Source organism: Bison bison, unplaced genomic scaffold (assembly GCF_000754665.1).
Source record: "Bison bison bison isolate TAMUID 2011002044 unplaced genomic scaffold, Bison_UMD1.0 scf7180017864270, whole genome shotgun sequence".
NCBI lineage: Eukaryota > Metazoa > Chordata > Mammalia > Artiodactyla > Bovidae > Bison > Bison bison.
Genome location: NW_011494842.1, coordinates 5,166,039 through 5,185,214, shown reverse-complemented (window position 1 = coordinate 5,185,214; position 19,176 = coordinate 5,166,039). Strand labels below are relative to the sequence as shown.

Sequence of the window (19,176 nt, the reverse complement as noted above, 5' to 3'; positions counted from 1 at the left end):
AAGTGAAGTCGCTCAGTTGTATCCGACTCTTAGCGACCCCATGGACTGCAGCCCACCAGGCTCCTCTGTCCATGGGATTTTCCAGGCAAGAGTACTGAAGTGGGGTGCCATTGCCTTCTCTGCTCTTAAGTGTAAACACATCATTTTCCTTAAAGAGCACATTTCCTGAAGTAAATTGGATTTATATTTCCTGAACTGGATTTATATCTAGGAAAGCTATGCACACAATTCTTTAGCTCATGACTTGAGAATAATATTTTTATAATAGGAGATATAATAATGCTAACATTTCTTTTAGAGTGACATGTAACTTCTGTAGAGAGTTTCATAAACCTGTGTGCAGAACTTCATCAACAACAAACCATGCAGTTCATGCAGTTTATAAACCAAAACACAACCAGCTTCCTAGGAGCATCTTGTGTGCACCTTTTTTTACTATCTTTTCCTTTAAGAGGAAAATATTACTCTCAATTTTTTGAAAATTATCTTATTTTTCTTATGCATGCATGACTTTGAATTTAATATAAATACAAAATAACTTTATTTATTGGTTCTGTTTGTTTCTTTTGAGAAATATTTTGTTTAGGAGAATCACCATTTTCTTGTGCGTAGTTATATGCACATCCATTAGGATGGTTATTATCAAAAACTCAGAAAATAACAAGTGTTGTCATGAATGTGGAGAAATAGGAACCCATGTACATTGTTGACAGGAATGTAGAATGGTGCAGCCATTGTGGAAATCAGTATGGTGTGTCCTCAGAAAATTAAACATACGATTACCATATGGTCTAGCAATTGGAACTCTCTATTATATCTCCAAAGAATGGAAAGCAGGGACTAAAACAGCAATGTCCACAGAAGTATTATTCACAGTATCCAAAGGTGGAAACAACTCAAACGTTTGTTGGTGGATGACTGGATAAACAAAATGGAGTGTACGGACACAACGGAATACTGTGTGAGCTCAGTTGCTCAGTCATGTCCAACTCTTTGCAACCCCATGGACTGTAACCCTCCAGGCCCCTCTGTCCATGGAATTTTCCAGGCAAGAATACTGGAGTGGGTTACCATTTCTTTTTCCAGGGGATCTTCCCAACCCAGGGATCAAACCTGTGTCTCTTGTGTCTCCTGCTTTCACAAGTGGATTCTTTACCACTGAGCCACCTTGGAAGCCCAGTGGAATACTATTTAACCTTAAAAATGGAGGAAAAATGGACAAAGGCTACAACATGGCTGAGCCTTGAAAATATTATGCTAAATTAAAACGAGCCAGTCACAAAAGGACAAATACTGTATGATCACATTTATGTGAAGGATCTTGAATAGTCAAATTTATAGAGATAAAAAGTAGAATCCCTGGTGGTCCAGGGACTAAGAATATGCCTGCCAATGCAAGAGATGGGTTTGATCTCTGGTCAGGGAAGATCCCACACGTTGTGGGGGAACTAAGCTGATGAGCCACAACCACTGAGCCTGGTCACCTAGAGCCGGACTTAGCAACAGGAGAAGCCACCGCAATGAGAAGCCCGTACACCCAACTAGAGAGCAGACCCCGCTCTCTGCAACTAGGGAAGGCCCTTGCACAGCAGTGGAGACCCAGCACAGCCACACACACACATACACACACAAAATTAATAAAAAAAAAAAGTAGAATGGTGGTTATCAGGACCGGAAGGGAGGTGGAAATAGAGGCATCATTTAGTAGTTACAGAGTTTCAGTTTAGGAAGATGAAAAAGTAATGGTTGATGGTAACGGTTGCACAACACAATGCAAATGTATTTAACACTCCTGAACCACAGCCTCAAAATGGTTAAAATGGTAAATGTTAGTTATGCCTCTTTTACCTTAATCGGACGTGACTGAGCGACTGAATTGAACTGAACTGAACCATAATGAAATAGAAAGCGAAAGAAAGAGAAAGGGCAAGAAACAAGAAAGTTAAGAATGCCTCATGCCTGGAATTGGTGTACAGATGTATATAAAATTAAGTAGTTTAAGCAAAAAGAATGCTCAGTAAGGACTCAATGTGACTCCTGGAGTTTGGACATTGAGATTGGAGTTTGGTTCCAGATAATATGAATTACAGTCAGAGGTAACATAATGGATGCTTTCCATGTGACACCCATTAGGCTAAGTGTTTTATATGTATTACCTCGTGGATCCTCTCTGCCGGGAGCCAGTGTGAGGACCTCCGCCCATGGCAAAGGTCATGAGGAAGGAGGCTCGGCATACGCAAAGGCGGGATCGAGCCTCAGGAGTCCCCCTGGAAATTCTCGAGCATCTACCCCCAAAACCAGAGTCTGTCTACTTCACTGCTTTGTGCTCTCACCTACACCTCTGACTTTACGGGGGGCTGTCCCCCACTACCATCTCTCTCTCTGAAAAAGAGTTAACTTACAGCTCCAGTTAATAAAGTTCCTGGGCGTGACAAGAGTGTTTTAGTTCACAAACTCCTTTGGAAGTTCTCTAGCCTGCCTGAACAGGTTCTTCCAGCCACATGTGATCGTTCACAGCCTCCCAACCATGAGAGGCACGAGATGTTCTGAACTTTCTAAATATAGATTCCTTTGAGCAGTTAGAAGATTATTAGTATAGTATAGTGGGTTGATTAGAAATTATATTGATGAAGGGTTTTCATTTATCGGGCCAATGTTTGCTGCTAAGTTCCCATATCCCTTACCTACTGTGTCCCTGGGAGTGTATTGATTAATATAGTTGGTGTATAGGAATGTGAGTAGTAGCTTTAATGTTTGTAACCTTGGACCCTTGAGTTAATTCTTTTCTTTTGCCCTGTAGGAATGCAACTTTATCTAATGCTTTTGGAGGGTGGCACCTGACTTTAGAATAATCACCTTTAGAGAAAAATAAGTTTTCTGAAGACAGGGTCATAAAATGTTAACAGGCCTCCTGGCCAGAAGATGATGTAAATCACCTAAACTTTTGCATATGATAAGTTTGCAGTAAGAAAGCCTGGCTTCGATAAGGATCAAGGACTGCTGACCTTGCATGACTCTACCCCTTCCCCCGTTATCCTCTATGCACAACTTAAGGTATAAAAACTACTTTGCAAAATAAAGTGCGGGCCTTGCTCACCGAAGCTTCATCTCCCCATGTCGTTCTTTCTCTCACCTTCTGGCTGAATTCCCATCTGGAGCGTGGAGGCTCGCCAAGCCTACTAATTTTCCCTGGGCTTCTAAGATCTGACCGGGGAGGCCTTAGTGTCTCCTCTCCTTCGGGACAATGGGAGGATGCCTGTGGCCTACATAGGTGGTGCAAACTCCTTGTCTTGGAGTTTTATTGGTTTTCCACGTAAACCAAGTTATTCAGCCTCTTTTCTCCACTGAATTTTTTCACTGAGCTATCCCTATTTAACCACTCTTTATATCTCTAATTAACACTTAATTAAGCTATGGTTTCCTGATCGCCGACGCCGTCTCCCCTTCGAATTCCTTGGATCCACTGGGGCTGGACCCCGGCACTCTCAACAGCCCATTTTGTGGTTACTAAAGGATTATATTGCATAAAAATTTGAAATAGGGTGGTCTTAATACATTACTGAAATCTCAGTCTATTTACAAAGTCTCATAAAATAGAATAACACCAATTAAAGATAGTATGTTAATAAACCTAATTTTGGGACTTCCCGGGGTGTCCAATGGTTAAGACTCTCACTTCCACTGTAAGGGTCATGGGTTCAATCCTTGGTCAGAGAACTTAGATCTCCCATGCTGTGCGACACAACTGAAAATAAAATACATTAAAAATAAAAAAAACCACATAATTTATGAACTTGAGGGTGGAGTGCATTTACATTGTACTTATTGTATTGCTAAATGGGGGTACCTACAGGGCAGCGAGGTTGCCCCTGCTGTGGGCCTGTTAGCCAGTCTCTCCTTTCTCCTTGATATTAACCCAGATAAGAGAAATTGCGGGGCGTTTTCTGAGATACAGAAAGCATTATCTTATTCTATCATTCTCACTTCTATGCTCTGTCTCATTCCTACCTGGAGACTTTCTGTCTCATCAGGATGAAAATGGGGAGGAGAGATTTACATCATTCTGCCTCCTTCACGGATCCATGGTTCTGACTTTGCACTCTCAAAATCCAGTTTTGATGTTTAAAAGATTTTATTTCAATGTCTGGTCTCCTGCACAGACTTAGACTTCTCTTTTAAAATTAAACTCTTGAACACTGGCACCATTCCCCCCCCGCCCCCACACACACTTTTTGCATGTTAGATATAAACACTTTGCACTGAGGGGAGAAATTTTGCTTTATGTTCATTGATACTTAATGTAAGAAGAGAGAGAGAGCAAAGAGGAAGTTTAGGGAGGAAAAAAGGTCCCCATTTAAGAACATCATTTCCACACTTTGGCTGCGTGGTATTAACGTGATTTGAGAAACAGGTTCCATGGAGCTGAGATTTCCATGAGCCTTCCAACACAGGGGCTTCCATGCTTATACAGGAGTTAGCCCTAGGAACAGAGAAAATGGACACACTGAACAAAAATACCCTAGAAAGAGATTTGTCTTCTTTAAAATTTTCTTTTTATTGAAGTATAGTTGAATTACAATGTTGTCTTAATTACTGCTATACAGCAGAATGACTCAGTTATACATACATACATCTGTATATATTCTTGTGGTCGTTTTCCATTATGGTTTATCACAGGATACTGAATATAGGTCCCTGTGCTACACAGGAGGACCCTGTTGTTTATCCATTCTACATGGACCAGTTTGCATCTGCTAATCCCAAACTCCAAGTCCAGCTTTCTCCCATCCCCCTCCTCCCTTGGCAACCACCAGTCCATTCGCTATGTTCCTGATCCTGCTTCTGTTTCATAGGTAGGTTCACTTCTGTCATATTTTAGATTCCACACGTAAGGGATATCATATGGCATTTGTCTTTCTCTTTCTGACTTACTTCACTTAGCAAGACAATCTCTTGGTGCAAGATTTACTTATTTGTTTGGAACAGATGTTGGATTAGGGTGACCAAGAACTAGGCGGCTGGGTGGAACAATCCAGGTCTCTCTGTGACAGGTAGTCAATGAATCAAAGACTAAGTTGGGAGAATTCATAAGGGTCAGTGATCTTCGAAGGAAAATTCCTCCATAAAGTCCACCCCGGCAGGAAGGGCAGGAGGGCGTGGAAGGAGCTCTGTGATGAAGTGGAACAATGAGCACGTCTCAGTCAAGGTCAAGACAGGGAACTGGAGTCTGAACCAGGCCTTTTTTTTCTTGTAAAGACTGATCACCTGAAACACCAAACAGCATGAGGCTGATGGTCCTGGGCTCCTGATGCTGCAGCGAAAACAGAAATGAAGACTTTCCTCTCCTGAGAACAAGTAAAGGGAACAGTGAACAGATGAGAGAAGAAGCATAAACAGACCTGAAAGAGTTAATCACTCCTGGCTTTCCTTTCACTGTTGCTAAACGGTAGCCTGTATCTCACAGAAGGAACCTGACACTATGTAAATTATATCCGGTACCCACTGCCCCTTAACCCTATGCAAATTCCATCCTGCACCTGGCGCTTACCTTCCCAGCGCTCCCTTTGCAGACCACCCCTTGTAGCATTTTGCATTGCAGAAAGAGGGCTGCAATATTATAAATCAGAGACAAACTGACCCAATTATCCAGTTTCTTGAAGCCAGTTCTGATTATTTTGAAACAATAAAGAAGAATGCAAGACTCTCACTACTTTGTTCCTGATCACAGACCTCAGATTGTGAGCCCCAGCTATATGGTCCCCTCCAATTCCCCATCGCGCAGGGCACTAGCCTGCTGTGTTCTGCTGTGTTCTTCCTGCAGCCGACTAAAGCCATCTTTCTATCTCTCCAAACTCTGTCTCTGTATTTTTTATTCAGCATCGGTGGGCAGAGAAAACCAAGATTTTGGCAGTAACTCTGTCCCAACGTCAACCCATCTCCAATTTGCCCACAGTTGTTCAAACACATGTATGTATCCTGGATGCCAATTTTCCACCCTTGCCTTCCCTGCCTGAAGTGCCATCTTTCTAGATCTGATCCTTACCTTCCCATCTTTCAGGCCATGACTCACATGGCCCTTCGACGTCTGGAGGCAGCACCCAAGCACCGGACTCGGAGGATGAGGACAGTGCCCACCACGATGCCCATGAGGCCCATGGCCAGCCCCAGGGCACAGACCACAGTCTCTGTCAGCTCTGATGTAGGGGTTGGAATCTCAGGCTCTGAGAACAAAAAGACTTACAGGGTCAAAGTGATACTGAGCAGGGTCTTGTGATGCTCCTGTGCACAAAAGCCTTTTTGTGTCTCCCCGTTTCTTGTTTGCAGGAAACGGGCTTCATTCAGCCTCCGTGACCTCTCTGAGTTCAAGAGGCAGGCTCAAACAGATGTTATTCAGGGAAGGGAGGGGATGTGGAGACACGGGAGGAGCAGTTAAGAAACTGTAGTGGTCTTGGGGCAGGGTCCTGGTTCCCTGTCAAGGGATACACACAGAACTGTCTTTGAGCTGTTTGGCAGTTGTTGAAATCTCCAACCGGTGGAGAAATTAACTATATGCTGCCCATGACACACTGACCCCAGACTGGCTGTCAACATCAGAAGAATGTTCAGGAGCTGGTCATACCCTCTTTATCACGCCATTACTATAAAACTCCTTGTTACCCCCTCCGGGTGGGGACACACAGTTTTGAGAGCTGTAGTCCACTGGGGCCCCCTTTGCCTGGCAAAGAAATAAAGCTGTTCTTTTTACTTCACCCAAAACCCTGTCTCCAGGATTTGATTCAGTCTCAGAGTCTGGAGGCCGGATTCGGAAGGACACTGTCTGCAGGTGGATTGGATGTGGAGAAGGGTGTGGGTTTGGGAATGCACGTACCCCAGTGCTTGACGAGGGGCTCTTCCAGGCCCCAGTGCTCCACTCTGCAGTCATAGAAGTCTTCACTGGCGGGAAGAAAGGTGAGGTAACTGAACTTGAGGAAAGAGTGGTCACTCTTGGGGTAGAAGGTGGTCTCAGCGATCCCTTCTGCAACAAAGTGTCCATTGTAAAACCAAGTGATGTTGATCACAGGAGGAAAGATGTTGTCCACTTGACAGATGAGGGTATTGGGAATCCCCAGGACCACGGAGGATTTGGGAAACACAGCCACTTCAGGGATTTCTACAATGAAGACCAAAGATGGATTGGAATTTCTGACAACTGTGCCTTCTGCTCCTTAATCAGTTTAGGGGAGGCTTCCCCACCCCATGCACAATCTCCCCAGCTGTTAGTGTATTATTTCCTATGTCCTTCAGACTCACTTTACAGTCAGCCATAACCTCCCTTTATTTTCACTTGTTTCTTATATTATATATTGATCATCATTATTATTATTTTACTGGTAGGACCGTCCAAAACTTAGACCTTGGCTCTTCCACCTTCTGAATGAGGAAGATTAGTGCTTTCTACAGTGACTTCAGAACTGGTGCTGACATCTTTATCTACAGATGCCGAACTGTCCTCTGAACTGTGCTGCGAATTCTCTTCTGAACTGTCTTCTTCTTTAGGGTCACTATGAAGCTTAGAACACGTTCTTCTCGCTGGGAATCCACAGGGCAGAGTGGGTCGGTGTGTGAGAGCTAGGAGACAGATGGGCCACGGGCTGAGCAGCTGCAACTGGTCTCCTGCTGACGCTTCAAGACACGATACCAGCAGGAGCATGGGGCCCTGATTAGGTGAAAGACAAAGTGACCACAGCTTCCTCGTTCTCGTGGTCAAGGGGATTTCCCAGCCTGATGCATGTGCAGAAGAGGCCTTCAGTCTAGGGAGGACAAAGGAGGAAGGAGATGCCAGCCCAGAAGATGTCCTGCCAACCCCCCAGAAACCTTGGCGCTGGAATCCACCTTGGCTGACAGATGCATGCCCATCAGGAAGAACCCTGAGTCAGGTGAAAAATGGGCACAAGCGAGATGACTGGCCCGAGACAGCCCAGAAAACTGCCCCCATATAAGCAAGCTAAATCCTCACTACTGTGTGCAACTCAGTCTATTTGGAGTGATTCGCCATTTACGTTTAATAGTAAAAGACTGGTTAATAATAACAATACATTGTAAAAACTTCAGAAGGAAAGGAGAATCTTTTACAGACCATTTGCTTTGTGTATGGCAGTTTTCAGTTATTAGTTTTTAAAATCAGTACTTTCTAATGGAAACAGCTTGATAAAAAATCCGTCACAGGATTTTGAGGCCCATTAAAAAATGTTAAAAAAAACCAAATTCCAAACTCTGAGTTCTTTTATGAGTTCTTCCACAAGTACCTTGTTTTTAATAAACACTGTCTCGATTTCACAAGCTTGGTCTCTTTGCTGAATTATTTCTTCAAAGGAGACAAGGGCTGAGGTACTACTTGGCTACTTAGGCCAAGAGCTTGAGAATATCCTCTTTTAGAACTACTGCAAGGAGTGGGTTCTTGGAACTCAGGGGAGGGATATTTCAAGATTAAATCTGTAGCCGAGGACTGGGTATTTGCCAGGAAATGAAATAGAAAGGGGGAGCAATTTAGAGTGTCGGGGGGCGGGGGAGACTAGCTACCCGGGGGAGGAAAAAGAGACCAGGAACACGAGGTAGATGCCGTGAAGAGAGGCCACACTTACCGTTGGTGGCAGGTGTAAAGCTGGAATTTTTTATCAAGATATCCAAATTTCTTTTTGACATAACAATGTTTCTCAGGGCGCTCTGAACTTCAAATTTGGTGATATTGCTAAACTCGGGCAGCCGCCAGACAGTCTCCTTTTTCCCCAGGTCCACGTAGAAGAGCTCGTCTCCATCAAATTCAAACGTGAACTGGCCAGAGGCGCCGTACGTCTGGTAGACATTTGTGCCGTAAGTGCCCACGTGGTCAGCTGGCGCGTGGCCACGCCAAAGCAGAAAGATAAGAACAGGGACGCAGGATACAGGGGCGGGGAAAGAATTGGATTAAACAAAAACACATGAGAAATGGTCCGTGTAGGAGTGTAGGTTCATATTTGGCCTGGGCCGATACCACTTCCTATTTCTGTCTTTTCTATCCTAGGGTTAGGGATGGTGATGTACACGCCATGAGGTGCTGAGACGCTGTCTTATTCACTCTGTATCCCTAGTAACTTGAAGGGTTCATGGCACATAGTAAGATTGCAGTAAATAAGTTAATGATGAATGCTTGTGTGCGTGCTCACTCTCTTCAGTCATGTCTTGCTGTTTGCAACCCTCTGAACTGTAGCCCACCAGGCTCCTCTGTCCATAGGATTCTCCTGGCAAGACTACTGGAATGGGTTGCCATGCTTTCCTCCAGGGGACCTTCCTGAGCCAGGGATCAAATCTGTGTCTCCTGCATTGCAGCTGGATTCTTTACCCCTGAGCCACTGGGGAAGCCCTAGATAATGATTACATAATTTTATTTCTAATCACCTAATCTCTTACTTCTCATAGCACCTATCTCATTCTTACCACACTATGGAATTTATTTACTTATGAAATGTGTTTTTTTTTTAAGTTATCTGTCTGATTATAAGAACATGAGTTTCCCGTGGATAGGAATCTTTACTTGTTGTTGTTCTTTGTCTGTGCCACATAGCATGAGAGATCTTAGTTCCCTGACCACGGATTGAACCCGTGCCCCCCGTCAGTAGAAGCGTGGAGTCCTGATCCCTGGACCACCAGGGCATTCCCAGAAATCTTGCTTTATGCCCAGAGGAGTGCTTGATACCTCGCTAAATATTTGTTGACTTCATGAATCACAATTAGGAAATGTTCTGAAGATTCCATTCCATTCCTCTTCTCTTTTCCTTGACCCCCCACACCCTTTGGGTTTCAATAACCATTGTCAATGCCCATGACACAGTAGGACAAAGTTTTGGACAGGAGACTGAAATTTAGTGGAATAAGCCACCTTCAAGAAGGTGTTGTGAATACAGAATGGAGGAGCTGAGGGGGCTGATTAACTAAAATTAATCTGTTTTTATCCTCTTTTTAGAGCTTTGTTGGCTGGAGGTGACAGGACTGGTAGTTTGGGTTGACAAGCTGAGACTAACCTATTTTAAGTTCCTAGGTTTTCCACCAACATTACCCAAATTTCTGAAGCAAACAATCAAATTTGAAGTTATACTTATAATAAATCATGCTATACTTTGGCATTATATTGCTTTTTAGTCCATGGGGTCTCAAAGAGTTGGACACAACTGAGCGACTTTCACACACATACACATACACACAACTCTTTGTTATTTAGAATGCATATCTGAAAATAGAGTTGCCATATGGTCCAGCAATCCCACTCCTGGGCATATATCCAGAAAGAACTATAATGCAAAAAGATAAATGCACCTTTATTTCATAGCAACGCTATTTATAAGAGCCAAGACATGGAAACAACCTAAATGTCCACTGACAGATGAATGGATAAAGAAGATGTGTGTGTGTGTGTATATATATATATAGTTGTTTAGTTGCTAAGTCATGTCGGACTTTTTTGTGACCTCATGGACTGCAGCCCACCAGGCTCCTCTGCCCATGGAATTCTTCAGGCAAGAATACTGAAGTGGGTAGCCATTCCCTTCTCCAGGGGATCTTCCCAATCCAGGGATCAAACCTGGGTCTCCTGCATTGCAGGCAGATTCTTTACCATCTGAGCCACCATATTCCAATATAAAATAAAAATTTAAAAAAGTCTTCACAGCTGTAAACCCACACCCCTCAACTGTACACTCACCCACGATGTCTTCACCTCCATAGGGGCTCATCATGGTGGCCAGAGTGAGAGCCCTCAGAATCAGAGCTTTCTTCATCCTCCTCCTCCTCCAAGGGTATCCTCAGGAGTGGCCGTTCCAAGTGGTGCCTCTCCCGGAAGGTGGTCTAAAGAGAACTGCTGGAAGAAATCATGTTGGAGCAGTCCACGCCTCACCCTGCTCTATCGTGTCTCAGCCCATCAGAGAAATTCCCTGAGCTGACACCTCAGTTGCCAGCTGAAGCATTTTTAGGAAGAGACCTGTAAGAAGCCTGGAAAACTCCCTTGTTTTGAATTATCTAAGGGCATAGATTCGAAAGGGAGCAGAAGGATATCATACATAGGAGGAATCATCAAAGAGTAAAGCTTGTAGCAAGAAAATTTGAACGGTTTTGAGAGATCCTAAAGAAAGAAGCTTGTGGCTTCCCTGGTAAAGAATCCACCTGCAATGTGGGAGACCTGGGTTCGATCCCTGGGTTGGGAAGATCCCCTGGAGAAGGGAAAGGCTACCAACTCCAGTCTTCTGGCCTGGAGAATTCCATGGGCATACAGCCCACGGGGTCGCAAAGAGTTGAACACGACCGAGCAACTTGCACACAAGGGCACAGATTCAAAAGGGAGCAGAAGGAACTTCCATTGTATAAATGAAAGGAGAAACACTCTGACAGAAAATTCCAGTTTCATGGAGCTTACCTCCTACACTTTGGATTAAACTTCTCCTCAAAAAGATCTTTACTAGTAGGAGTCAATAAACGCCCCCCCCTTTTTTTTCTACCCTAATATTTTTCTGCTTGGTGTGCATTTTATGATCTGTTTTAAACTGAAATTTGTGAACAAGGTACATGTCAAAGAGAATTGTCCCCGTTAGTTGTAGGCTCTGAGGTCTAACGCGAGGCTCCACACCTGTGCAGAGTCAACTCTAGAATTGCTGGTGTGTGTATTCGAAACTACCTGTGGTCTCGCGCTCCACTGTCTCCTTTAACGTGTGCCTTTATGGACTAGGAGATATTTCTGGGTCCACTCAGAATCTACCCGTTTACCAGGAAGCCTCCCACTTTCTGTGTTAGAAAACCGGATTTTCATCATATCATTCTAACCTACTTTCTATTTTGCAGAAATCTCTTGAGATGCTAGCAGCAGACAAAATACTGTTTTTTTCAGTAATACTAGATTTCACCTATGTTTATTTTCATTTTTTATTTTTTTTCATTCACTTAAGAGGCTGAATTTTTTATACATAAGATCAGAACACCATCAAACAGTAAGAGACCACAGAAACAGCACAGGAAACCCAGGCAAAGTCCTGCTACAAGGTAATAGACAATAGGGGTGCGTGCGTGCGTGTGTGTGTGTGTGTGTGCATGCGCGTTGTCAGGGAAGGTTGTAGAAAGATCTGTTACTATGACTTTCTGCTTGCCCGTCTGTCTCATCCATCCATCACACATTTAACCACTTCCTAGATGTTTTTGTGCCTCGGATGGTAGTTTTTCATTTGGACACTGACTAAAATGAAATTTTTTTTCTCAAAGGATACTCTCTAGTTTTTAAAATTTATTAATTTCAAGTGTACAAAGTAAGGATTCAATATCTGTATATATTGTAAAACGATCACCAAAACGAGCAGTTAAATTCCCTCACCATACATGATCAAAACACTGTTTTCCTTGTGATCAGAACTGTTAAGACCTACTCTCTCCACAACTTTCTGATATACAATACAGTATTAAACTATAGTCACCATGCTATACATTACATCTCCATGGCTTTTTAACTTTATAGCTGAAGGTTTGTATCTTTTGATCCTCTGCTCCTATTTTGCCCACCACACCTTGTTGTCTTCGGCAACAAGAAATGTGTTCTTTGTATCTATGAACTCATTTTTGTTTGTTTTTCTGCTGCTGCTGCTGCTAAGTTGCTTCAGTCGTGTCCGACTCTGCGCGACCCCAGAGACGGCAGCCCACCAGGCTCCCCCATCCCTGGGATTCTCCAGGCAAGAACACTGGAGTGGGTTGCCATTTCCTTCTCCAATGCATGGAAGTGAAAAGTGAAAGTGAAGTCGCTCAGTCGTGTCCGACTCCTAGCGACCCCATGGACTGCAGCCCACCAGGCTCCTCCGTCCATGGGATTTGCCAGGCAAGAGTACTGGAGTAGGGTGCCATTGCCTTCTCTGGTTTGTTTTTCCAGATTCCACACATAAATGAAATCACACAACATTTGTTTTTCTTTATTTGACCTGTTTTACTTAGCATAATATTTTCAAGGACCATTCTTGTCTCAAATGGCAAGATTTCTTTTGTTTTTCTTTTTGGTGACTGAGTAATATTTTCTTGTATGTGTATCTATCTCTGCTTCTTATCTTTCTTTATTCAGTTCATATCAGTCACTCAGTCATGTCCAGCTCATTGCGACCCCAAGGACTGCAGCACGCCAGGCTTCCCTGTCCATCACCAACTTCCGGAACTTACTCAAACTCATGTCCATCGAGTCAGTGATGCCATCCAACCATTTCATCCTCTGTTGTCCCCTACTCCTCCCACCTTCAATCTTTCCCAGCATCAGGGTCTTTTCCAAGAAGTCAGCTCTTCACATCAGGTGGCCAAAGTATTGGAGTTTCAACTTCAGCATCAGTCCTTCCAATGAATAGTCAGGACTGATTTTCTTTAGGATGAACTGGTTGTATCTCCTTGCACTCCAAGGGACGCTCAAGAGTCTTCTCCAACACCATAGTTCAAGAGCATCAACTCTTCAGCACTCAGCTTTCTTTATGGTCCAACTCACATCCATACATGACTACCAGAAAAATCTTAGCTTTGATGATATGGACGTTTTTTGGCAAAGTAACGTCTCTGCTTTTTAATATGCTGTTTAGGTTGCTCATAGCTCTTCTTCCAAGGAGTAAGTGTCTTTTAATTTCATGGCTGCAGTAACCATCTGCAGTGATTTTGGAGTGCTCCCAAAATAAAGTCTGCCACTGTTTCCATTGTTTCCCCATCTATTTGCCATGAAGTGATGGGATTGCATGCCATGGTTTTCGTTTTCTGAATATCGAGCTTTAAGCCAACTTTTCACTCTCTTCTTTCACTTTCATCAAGAGACTCTTTAGTTCTTCTTCGCTTTCTGCCCTAAGGGTGGTGTCATCTGCATATATGAGGTTATTGATATTTCTCCCGGCAATCTTGATTCCAGCTCATGATTCATCCAGCCCAGCATTTTGCATGATGTACTCTGCATATAAGTTAAATAAGCAGGATGACAATATACAGCCTTGATGTACTCCTTTTCCTATTTGGAACCAGTCTGTTGTTCTATGTCCATTTCTAACTGTTGCCTGTTGACCTGCATACAGATTTCTCAGGAGGCAGGTAAGGTGGTCTGGTAATCCCATCTCTTTGAGAATTTTCCACCGTTTGTTGTGATCCACACAGTCAAAGGCTTTGGTGTAGTCAATAAAGCAGAAGTAGATGTTTCTATATTACATTTTCTTTATCCATGCATCCATTGACAGGCACTTAGGTTGCTTCCATATCTTGGCTGTTATAAATAGTACTGCAATGAACATGGGGGTGCATATATCTTTTTAATTTAGTTTTTTCATTTTCTTTAGACAAATACCAAGAAGTGGAATTGGGGGGTCATAAGGTAGTTCTCTTTTTAATTTTTTCAGCAAATTCCATAGGGTTTTTCATAGTGGTTGCACAAATTTACACTCCCACCAACAGTGCGCAAGTGTTCGCTTTTCTCCACATTCTTGCCAACCATTGTTATTCGTTGTCTTTTTGATAAAAGCCATTCTAATAGGTGTGCTGCTGCTGCTGCTGCCACCAAGTTGCTTCAGTCGTGTCCGACTGTGTGACCCCAGAGACGGCAGCCCACCAGGCTCCCCCGTCCCTGGGATTCTCCAGGCAAGAACACTGGAGTGGGTTGCCATTTCCTTCTCCAATGCATGAAAATGAAAAGTGAAAGTGAAGTCGCTCAGTCATGTCCGATGCTTCACGACCCCATGGACTGCAGCCTACCAGGCTCCTCCGTCCATGGGATTTTCCAGGCAAGAGTACTGGAGTGGGTTACAATTGCCTGAGGTGATATGATATCATATTGTGGCTTGATTTAAATTCCTTTGATAATTAGTGATGTTGAGTACCTTTTCATGTACCTGTTGGGTATCTGTACGTCTTCTCTGTAAAAATATTTATTCAGATCCTCTGACCCATTTTTAATGAAATTTTAAAGATTAAGCTATAAAGGCTCTTTATATATTTTGGATATTAACCTCTCATCAGACATATCATTTGCAAATACTTTCCTCTATTCAGGAGGTTATGTTTCCTTTTATTGATGATTTCCTTAGCTGTGCAGAGAATTTTTAGTTTGAAATAGTTCCACTTGTTTATTTTTAGATTTTTTGCATTTGTTTTTGGTTCAAATCTTAAAAATCATCGCCAAGACAGGTATAAATTACGTTCCCTTTAGTTATTGTCCAGGAATTTTATACTGAAATCAGATTGATTATGTTTTTTGCAGCTGAAGATGGAGAAGCTCTATACAGTCAGCAAAAACAAGACCAGGAGCTGACTGTGGCTCAGATCATGAGCTCCTTATTGCAAAATTCAGGCTTAAATTGAAGAAAGTAGTGAAAACTACCGGAGTCCAGCCCCGGTTGGATCCAGGGATTCCCTCAGGATGACGGCTTCGGCGATTTAAAGGGATAGCGTCAGTGGAGAGAATCAGAGGCCTAATTATAATTGGTTTACATGGGAAATCAATATACCCCCACGCTCCAATTACTTTGGCCTGAAGAAAGAGTAGAGACAAAAGGAAAGAAAAGGAGACGAGAAAGAACGACACGGGGAGACGGAGCTCAGTGAGCAGGGTCCGTAGCTTTATTTTTAGCAGGGACTTTTATACCTCAAGTTGTCCATAGAAGATAATGGGGGATGCAAAGTCATGTAAGGTCAGCAGACCTGAATCATTATCGCAAATACAAAGGCTTTGGGTGATTTACATCATCTGGTCAGGAGACCTGCTAACATTTTTCTTCTGATAAGAATTAGTCAACCAGAAAAACTTATTTTCTCCAAAGGTGACTTTTCTTAGAGTTTAGTACCACTCCCCTAAAGCACTAAACAGAGTTGCATTCCTATAGGGCAAGAGTGTCGTGGGGGTAATTAAGGGAAGAATTTATTAGCTCAAGGGTCTAGGGTTATTATTAACATTAAAGCTTCTGCTTATATGTCTTATATACCAACAATATCAATCAATATACTCCCAGGGACACAGTGGGCAAGGAATATGGAAACTTGGCAGCAGGCATTAACTCAACAAAGAAATCTTCTATTAGTTCTATTTTTAACAATTTCTAACTCCCCGAGAGGCTCTGCACTGTTAGAATAACTAAGTCTCCTTGTGCCTCACATGGTTGGGAGTCTGCAAACAATCACAGGCGTAGCTATAGGAGTCCGGAAACCTATTAGGCAGGTTAGAAGGCTTTCTGAGGGGATCACAATTGGAACACACCTTATTATACCCTGGAGACTTGTTAACTAGAGCTTTAAGTTGCTTTCCTTACAGATAAGAGTGGTTGGGGATAGCCCCTCGTGACTGTCAGAGGAGTTGGTGAAACTCATGAAGCAGTAAAACAGAGGCTCAGATTTTGGGGTAGACGCTCAGGCAGGCCCAGAGGGGCACCCCTTGAGTTCTGGCTCGCCTTGCCCTCTCACATGACCTTGTCATGGGTGGGGACTCACATGCTGGCTCCCGGCAGAAAACCACTAGGCCATTTGTGTATGACCTAAATCAAATTCCTTGTGATTGTACAGTAGAGGTGATAATTAGATTCAAGGGATTAGATCTAGCAGACAGAGTGCCTGAAGAACTATGGATGGAAGTTCATAGCATGGTACAGGAGGCAGTGACCAAAACCATCCCAAAGAAAAAGAAATGCAAGAAGGCAAAGAGGTGATCGAGGAGGCTTTACAAATAGCTGAGGAAAGAAGAGAAGTGAAAGGCAAGGGAGAAAGGGAAAGATACATCCAACTGAGTTCAGAGTTCCAGAGAAGAGCAAGGAGAGACAAGGCCTTTAAAAATTTTTTTTAATTTATATTTAATTGAAGGATAATTGCTTTACACCATTGTGTTAGTTTCTGCCATACATCAAATTGTTAAGAAGGTCTTCTTAAGTGAACAAAGCAAAGAAATAGAGGAAAACAATAGAATGGGAAAGACTAGGGATCTCTTCAAGAAAATTGGAGATATCAAGGGAATAGTTCATGCAAGGATGAGTATGAGGACAGAAATGGTAAGGACCTAAAAGAAGCAGAAAAGATGAAGAAGAACCAGTAAGTACACATGGAAGAGCTATATGAAAAAAGGTTTAATGACCTGGATAACCATGATGGTGTGGTCACTCACCTCGAACCAGACATCTTGCAGTATGAAGTCAAGTGGGCCTTTGGAAGCACTACTATGAACAAAGCTAGTGGAGGTGATAGAATTCCAGCCGAGCTCTTTAAAATCCTAAATGGTGATGCTGTTGAAGTGCTGCATTCAATATGTCAGCAAATTTGGAAGACTCAGCAGTGGCCACAGGACTGGAAAAGGTCAGTTTTCACTCCAAACCCAAATAAGAGCAATGATAGAATGTTTGAACTATCATACAATTGCACTCATTTCACAAGGTTATGCTCAAAATCCTTCAAGCTAGGCTTCAGCAGTACATGAATCAAGAACTTCCAGATGTACAAGCAGGATTTAGGAAAGGCAGAGGAACCAGAGATCAAATTGCCAGTGTTCATTGGATCATGGAAAAAGCAAGGGGATTCCAGAAGAACATCTACTTCTGGTTCACTGACTATGCTAATGCCTTTGACTGTGTGGATCACAATGAACTGTGGAAAATTCTTAAAGAGGTGGGAATACCAGACCACCTTACGTGTCTCCTGAGAAACCTGAATGCAGGTCAAGAAATAACAGTTAGAACCAGACATGGAACAACGCCACTGGTTCAAAACTGGGAAAGGAAAACAAGGTTGTATATTGTCAATCCACTCATTTAACTTCTGTGCAGAGTGCATCATGTGAAATGCTGTACTGGATGAATCACAAGCTGAAATCAAGATTGCTGGGAGAAATATCAACAGCCTCAGATATGCAGATGATACCACTTTAATGGCAGAAAGTGAAGAAGAACTAAAGAGCCTCTTGATGAGGGTGAAAGAGGAGAGGGGAAAGCTGACTTGAAACTCAACTTTCAAAACAACTAAGATCATGGCATCTGGTCCCATCACTTCGTGGCCAATAGAAGGAGAAAAAGAGACAGATTTTTTTTCTTGGACTCCAAAATCACTGTGGCTTCAAAGTCTCTCCAAAATGACTGCAGTCATGAAATGAAAACATACTTGCTACTCAAAAGGAAAGCTATGACAAACATAGACAGTGTTTTAAAAAGCAGAGACATCATTTTGCCAACAAAGGTCCATATAGTCAAAGCTATGGTTTTTCCAGTCGTCATGTATGGATGTGAGAGTTGGACCACAAAGAAGGCTGAGAGCTTAAGAATTGATGTTTTCAAACTGTGGTACTGGAGAAGACTCTTGAGATTCCCTTGGATTGCAAGGAGATCAATCCAGTCATTCATAAAGATAATCAACCCTGAATATTCATTGGAAGGGCTGACATTGAAGCTGAAGCTCCAATACTTTGGCCACTTGATGAAAATAGCTGACTCATTGGAGAAAAAAAAAATACCCTGATTCTGGGAAAGACTGAAGGCAAAAGAAGAGGGCAGCAGAGAATGAGATGGTTAGATAGCATCACCAAGTCAATAGACATGAATTTGAGCAAATTCCAGGAGATAGTGAAGGACAGAGGATCCTGGTGTGCTGCAGTCCATGGTGTCACAAAGAACTGGATAAGACTTAGCGAATGAACAACAACAACTAGGAGTTTTATGACTTCAGATCTTTAGTCAAGTATTTAACCCATTTTGAGTTAATTTTTTGTATGGTCTAAGTTAGTGATCAACTTTTATTGCTTTGCATGCAACTTTCCAATTTCCCCAATATCCCAATAATTTATTAGAGTCTGTCCTTTCCCCATTGTATAGTCTTGACTTAAAAAAAAAATAAATTCATTGACTATATGTGTAGGTTTAATTTCTGTTTCATTGTTCCATATGTCTATTTTTATGCCAATAGTATACTGTTTGGATTACTATCAGTTCAGTTCAGTTCAGTTCAGTTGTTCAGTTGTGTCCAACTCTTTGTAACCCCATGGATCGCAGCACGCCAGGCCTCCCTGTCTCCCAGCATCACCATCTCCTGGAGTTCACTCAAACTCATGTCCATTGAGTCAGTGATGCCATCCAGCCATCTCATCCTCTGTTGTCCCCTTCTCCTCCTGCCCCCAATCCCTCCCAGCATCAGAGTCTTTTCCAGTGAGTTAACTCTTCG

General features: G+C 42.8%; 1 protein-coding gene across 2 annotated transcripts; it reads right to left on the bottom strand.

Moving 5' to 3' along the window:
• Positions 1–4,530: 4,530 nt before the first annotated feature.
• LOC104994877 (SLA class II histocompatibility antigen, DQ haplotype D alpha chain-like) lies at positions 4,531–10,898 on the bottom strand. 2 transcript variants are annotated; one of them, XM_010848565.1, is made up of 5 exons: positions 10,715–10,898; positions 8,622–8,870; positions 6,869–7,150; positions 6,044–6,221; positions 4,531–5,345 (listed from the first exon to the last, which is right to left on the bottom strand). In XM_010848565.1, exons 1-4 carry the CDS (start codon positions 10,788–10,790, stop codon positions 6,067–6,069), a joined length of 762 nt encoding a protein of 253 aa, XP_010846867.1. In that variant the 5' UTR covers positions 10,791–10,898; the 3' UTR covers positions 4,531–5,345; positions 6,044–6,066. The 2 variants fall into 2 exon arrangements, with proteins under 2 accessions (XP_010846867.1, XP_010846868.1); XM_010848566.1 differs by having other exon boundaries at positions 4,758–5,345; positions 6,869–7,015; positions 10,715–10,857.
• Positions 10,899–19,176: the final 8,278 nt, after the last annotated feature.

What these genes read in the sequence shown, in the direction of transcription:
- LOC104994877 (XM_010848565.1), bottom strand. Translation starts at nt 10,790, where the DNA reads ATGAAGAAAGCTCTGATTCTGAGGGCTCTCACTCTGGCCACCATGATG. An exon ending in CTTTACACCTGCCACCAACG is followed by an intron (nt 7,151 to 8,621) that starts GTAAGTGTGGCC and finishes TCTTCATTGTAG; the next exon opens with AAATCCCTGAAGTGGCTGTG. An exon ending in GCCCCTCGTCAAGCACTGGG is followed by an intron (nt 6,222 to 6,868) that starts GTACGTGCATTC and finishes TTTTGTTCTCAG; the next exon opens with AGCCTGAGATTCCAACCCCT.